At 31.1% G+C, this 5,555-nt stretch overlaps 1 protein-coding gene across 1 annotated transcript; it reads right to left on the bottom strand.

Annotated features, from left to right (window-relative positions):
* Positions 1 to 2,655: 2,655 nt before the first annotated feature.
* On the bottom strand, positions 2,656 to 4,675 carry LOC121214011 (trihelix transcription factor DF1). The gene is made up of 2 exons (XM_041087595.1): positions 4,238 to 4,675; positions 2,656 to 4,139 (listed from the first exon to the last, which is right to left on the bottom strand). The coding sequence occupies exons 1-2, from the start codon at positions 4,516 to 4,518 to the stop codon at positions 2,993 to 2,995; spliced, it is 1,428 nt and encodes a 475-aa protein (XP_040943529.1). The 5' UTR covers positions 4,519 to 4,675; the 3' UTR covers positions 2,656 to 2,992.
* Positions 4,676 to 5,555: the final 880 nt, after the last annotated feature.

The following is a 5,555-nucleotide window of genomic DNA, read 5'->3' as shown; positions in this document are numbered from 1 at the left end:
CATCAAACTCCTTAGTAGGAAGGTAGGGTTTAATGCATTACATGGTAAAATCCCAATCAAATGGTTTCTATACAATAGTGTTGGCGGAAGGCCTCTAGACTGTATTTGAACAATATCTTCTGGTTTAACCTTGGTTGCTTTCCTTAAATGTCGCTCAACCATATTCGAACAATAAGGTTGCAAGGATCCGATTACAAGATTTATTTAGAGCAATATAAAAAAAATGAGCATCTTAAAAGTGATCAGGGAATTTGATTAAGATTGATTATGACATATATAGTGGAGCACACACGAAGTTTACTTAAACGACAACTTGTATTAACCTAAATCGATCATTGATCTCCAAAATTAGCATTGAATGAATTTTACAGAGGATGGAGTATGAATCACTACCAAACATATGTTTTAACTGTGGAAGATATGGTCATATAATAGAGAGATGCCCAATTTCAATAAATTTTAAAATCAGGAAGCCAATCAAGGAGTATCACAGTTGGATACCCTTGTGTAATTTTTTTTTTCATAGATACCCTTGTGTTTAGTAATGGATGGGTAGAGTCCTCTAGAGAAGAGAGGTTGAAAACACAAAGGAAAGGAAATAGACCCACAGTGTAATGGCCCAAAGTTGAGTAGGCAGTCAATTTCAAGGTCTAGTTGCTGACAATAGTTTGGAGCTAAGTTGCACATTAAATTTTAATATATATATTACATATTTTATTGCATTTTTTAATTTTTATTTTAATAAAAATTTTCTAAAAGAATTATCGAACTCTTTTATCAAATGAAATGACAAAAGATTGTGGAAGACATTGATTGTTTTAGGTTAAATTCTAGTTATGGTTATTGTATTATGTTTAAATTTATGATTTAATATTTATATTCTAATTTAACATAATTTAGTTTTTGTACTCGTACTTATCATGCTGAAATAGATTTTTTTTTGTTTGTTTTAGAAATGTGTTTTTAAGAAAAATTCATGTCATCATTTAATCGAAATAGCTAAGTATTTGGACTAACTAATGTCATTGTAAAAGTAAAAAAATCAAATTATATAAAAATAAAATATAAATACTAAATCTCGAATGTGAGGACAATAAAATGATTTAAACTGCAATTTCATCATTCTCTTGAATGGCTAATAAAAGGAAAGATTAGAGTTGGAGACGTGTCATGAAGGGCATTCCTTTTATATGGAGAGTATAGTATAGTTCAAATTATGGTTACGATCTCTCTACTATGTTTAAATTTTGGATTTAATATTTATAGTTTAATTTGACATAATCTGATCTCTATATTTTTATAATACTATTTGCTAATCCGAATAGTTAACACTTTTAATTAGTCTAATTAATTTATTGAGAATAATTTTTTCTTATAAAGATTAAAATCTTAAATGTGAGCATAATAAGAAGATAATGTATTTTAGATTTGATGTCCACATTGTATAACATTCGCTCCCCTTAGCCAAATTGTATTTCATATAATTCGCCCCCTTAAGCCATAATGTTAAATTTTATATTAATAAAGTATTTTTCAGTTTTTAATTATATAACTTTAATAATAATATTCAAATATTAATGTATGATGGATCTTGAAAGACTAAACTTAGAGGCCCAATATGGACTTTAAAGCCAAATTCCAGAATTAATTGATTTGATCCATACCATACATATTAGGTTAATGACTTTCTTGTATTTTGATTTGTATGTATTGCTAAGGAATATCTTCCTCTGGTAAGGTGCCGGCACTGTCGAGAGAAAAAGAAAGGAACTTAAAGCCGAGACTGAGAGCACAGAGTAAAAAATATAAATTATCTTCCTCTCAGCTCCTTACACAAAAGACCTCGAAAAAGAGTATTTTTAGCCATTAAAATTGTGAACACAAGGCTTCGCAACAGAATGGAAGATGATTTTCTTTCAACTTATTTGGTGGCATGCATCGAAAAAGAGATAGCTCGAGAATTTTCAACAGATTCCATCATTGATGAGTTCGATCTTATAAAATGCGAATGGTGCAATTTAGGATGCCTAGTATTGAGAAATAGGACTAAGGCCAATTTTTTAAAATTTAATTTTTGGAATTATAAAGATATTTATGAAAATTTTAGTATAGTATTAGTTATTCTTTTTTGCATATCCGAAAGAAATATTTAATGTTATATAGTGTGAATTTTTTTCTTTTAATTTTTTACAGTTAAATCGTTCATACTTTTTTTAAAAAATTAAATTGATTTGTTTGATAAGAAAAAAAAATCCGAAAAGAATTGACACTTTTTTACGTTAAAAAAAAGTTGTTCGGATTTAAAAGTTTCTCCCCCTCAAAATAAAATCCTGAATCCATCTCGTAATATAACCTTCTAACTTTTACATTATTTCTCAAGCCACGATTAGGTTGAATAAGAAAATAACATTCAATCCATAGTCAAACTAATCCAATTTAGTGTAAAATTTTCCAAAACATATCATATTCAATAGGTTCATAAGCTTTGCTCATGTTCGACAATATGTTATCTAAAATCAAATGGCTAAAAACAAAAAGCACTTTGAAACATATCAATATATACATATATCTATGGCATGCATTAATCTATTAGCCAAGAACTTAGCAACAATCTCATAGAGAACAGTACCTAAGCTATAAAGCGGATGCAGTTGATACAAATCAATACAAAAGTTTACCATTTCTCACATTTACACCACCATCAACAAGAACATGAACATGAAAAATATACAGCACTAGGCCTCTTTTTTCCCTGTCTATTATTATGAGGAATGAGATTCTCAACTTATTCATTTATCTAAAAAAATAAATAATAATGAACCTCTTACCATATGCTACAAAACCCCCTCCCCCCCCCCCCCCACAAATGTGTGCTCACCTATAAAAAGTTCAATTCACCATTAGCCGGATCCTGACCCACTTAGATGTTGATTCTTGGCATTTATCTGACTATCATGTGGGCAAATGAAATTTCTGTGGTTTCCTTCTGACATCACTCAGCTGTGCCCATTGAAACTGGTTTGCTAGCTACAAGTTCATAGCTACCCCCTTCATCTTCTTCCTCATCATCGTTTTGATCACTTTCCATCATGTCTTCCATTATAGTATCATGGTGTTGTTGATGGGGCTCTAAAGGAGGCGGCCATTGCTTCTCTGGGCGTACCATCAAGGGATTGGATTTGGAAGAACAGTCATGTTTGTTCTTTTCTCTATATAAAACATCAAGTTGGTGAAAGTAGGGACATGTTTTTGAATCAACCGGCCTTTGCTTGTTGCTTTCTTTCACCTTCTTGAAATACTTATTTATGTTCTCCCATTTCTCTTTGCATCTTTTGGCGTTCCGATTGTAACCAAGCTTTTTCATTCCGTTTGATATCTCCTCCCATAATGGTCCTTTAGGACTATTGTCTTGGTATTTAGAATCAAGGCTAGTTCTTATCTTAATCAATGCTTCGATTTCAACTTTAGGCCATCTTGATGAGCTTGGTGTATGGGTTTGAATTTGATTCCCATTATCCGGTGGTGGAGCAACCGCCGCAGGAGCCACTGCCGGTGGCGGTAATGGACTATTTTGTGACTGCCCCAGGTTTTGTTTCTCGGATAATTTCTGCAAAAAGGCCATTATAGCTGCATCTTTGGCTGCTGCTATTGATCTTTCTTGGGCTAATATCTCTCTTTCTCTATTTAATCTTGACATTTCTTGTACCTTCCAAGCTTCATCACGGACAATTCTTTCACGCTCATGTTTCTCAATTGCTTCCAAGAATGTCTTCTGCATCACTTGTTGCTTCTGAATCACCTCTTTCATTAACCTCTCGAAAAAATCCTTCCATTTTCTTTTCCTCTTCTTTCGACCTTGTAATTCTAAATCAGATGAAGTCGACGAAGAAGTAGAATTCGACATTTGAACTGCCGAAATGGACTGATTTATAGTAGCTGCTGCTGCCATTGGCGGTGGTGGTGGCCAGTGAATGGAAGGCTGATTTTGAAAAGCTTCTAACTGATCACAAAACCGATAAGTCTTACCATCGGCCTTACCACTTCGTCCATCTTTAGTTCTCTTATGGTACTTGTAAACGTTCTCGAATTTCTCCTTGCATTTCTTGGCACTTCGATGATAACCAAGCTCTGCTAGTTTCCTGACATTTGTACATAAAATAAACTCAGATCTCTACTCATCAAACTTACAGGAACCCGAAAGAAAAAGAAAAAAGAAAAAAGAACAGATAATAATGACCTTGAAACCTCTTCCCATAATGGACCCTTAACGCTAGCTTCACGAAAGGTAACATCCATATCAGACCTTATTTTCAAAAGTGCCAAAGTCTCTTGCCTCGGCCATCGGTTACCTCCAAAAGAACGGTCACGTTCATCAACTTTGCTTCTATCATCTTCACCGGAATTGTTACTATTGCCGTCGTTGGTATCAAACACAGCAACAGGAGCAGCAGCTTCATTGATTCCATTACAACCACCGCCGCTGCTAACACTAGCAGTTGTGCCACCACCACCCAGCATATATGAACTTTTTCTTTATCCTACAAGTAGTCCTTTCTTCCTCTTCGTTTTTGCCCCTTGACAAGATCCAGCTATTTACTCACAGCTTTCAATGGAAAAAAAAAAGCATAATAACTTAAAAAAATGATTTTAACTTTTTTTTTTATTTTTAAAATTTATATTATTTATCAATTCACTTTAAAATATATAAAAAATTTGATTTACATATATGTTAATTTTCATTCATCTTAATATGATTTAATAAACAACATAAATTTAAAATTTTAAAAATTAAAATGAATATTTTATAAAATTAAAGTTTAAAAAGTAATTCTATCAAAAGAAAAAAAATTAAAATAATAAGTTTGTATTAGACCTATTTATGGCCTGAGTTTAATTTTAACAAAATTTTAAGTCTCGATCCGAATAAAAAGATTAAAATTTGAGTTCGACTCGGCCCATCCGTAGTAATTCTTTTAAGAAAATATAATACACTAAAAAATTAAAATCAATATTTAACAAATTAAAAATAAATAAATAAATATAAAAATTTCTATACTTAAATAACAATAATATATGTACAACTTAATAAGTAAATACTTCTAAAATAGTAATAAAATTAACAATAATATAATAATATAATAGTGAAAATGACAGCAAAAACACTAAAAAAAATAACAATAAAATAACAGTTTCTTTCAAAGTTATCTAAAGTTAAATAGATTTTATTTTTTGTCGAAATTCTTTTTTTAAATTCATATTTTTATTTAAATCTTTTCGAAATATTCTAAAATTTATCAACGTAGGGGAATTTATTACTCTATTATTGTCTGTTGTGGGGCTCTGCTTGTCAAATGTCAATATCAAAGAAGTTGTGTCTTATTTTACCTTTTCTTTTTTTTGCTTTTTTTACTTAAATACCTTTTGTGTACTCTTTTGCAGTGGAATCTTCAGGGTTTTATTATTAATTTTAAAAAAAAAGGAAAATAAATAAATAAATAAATGGGTGTATAAAAAGAAGAGCAAAGAGGAGGTGGAGGAATGGCTTTTCCATTTAT

This window comes from Gossypium hirsutum, chromosome D01 (genome assembly GCF_007990345.1).
Source record: "Gossypium hirsutum isolate 1008001.06 chromosome D01, Gossypium_hirsutum_v2.1, whole genome shotgun sequence".
Taxonomy (NCBI): Eukaryota; Viridiplantae; Streptophyta; class Magnoliopsida; order Malvales; family Malvaceae; genus Gossypium; species Gossypium hirsutum.
The sequence above is the reverse complement of the archived record's forward strand: the minus strand, read 5'-3'. Positions and strand labels throughout refer to the sequence as shown.

Coding starts and splice junctions, on each gene's coding strand:
- LOC121214011 (XM_041087595.1), bottom strand. CDS start 4,518: ATGCTGGGTGGTGGTGGCACAACTGCTAGTGTTAGCAGCGGCGGTGGT. Junction 4,140..4,237: donor TTATGGGAAGAGGTTTCAAG/GTCATTATTATC, acceptor TACAAATGTCAG/GAAACTAGCAGAGCTTGGTT.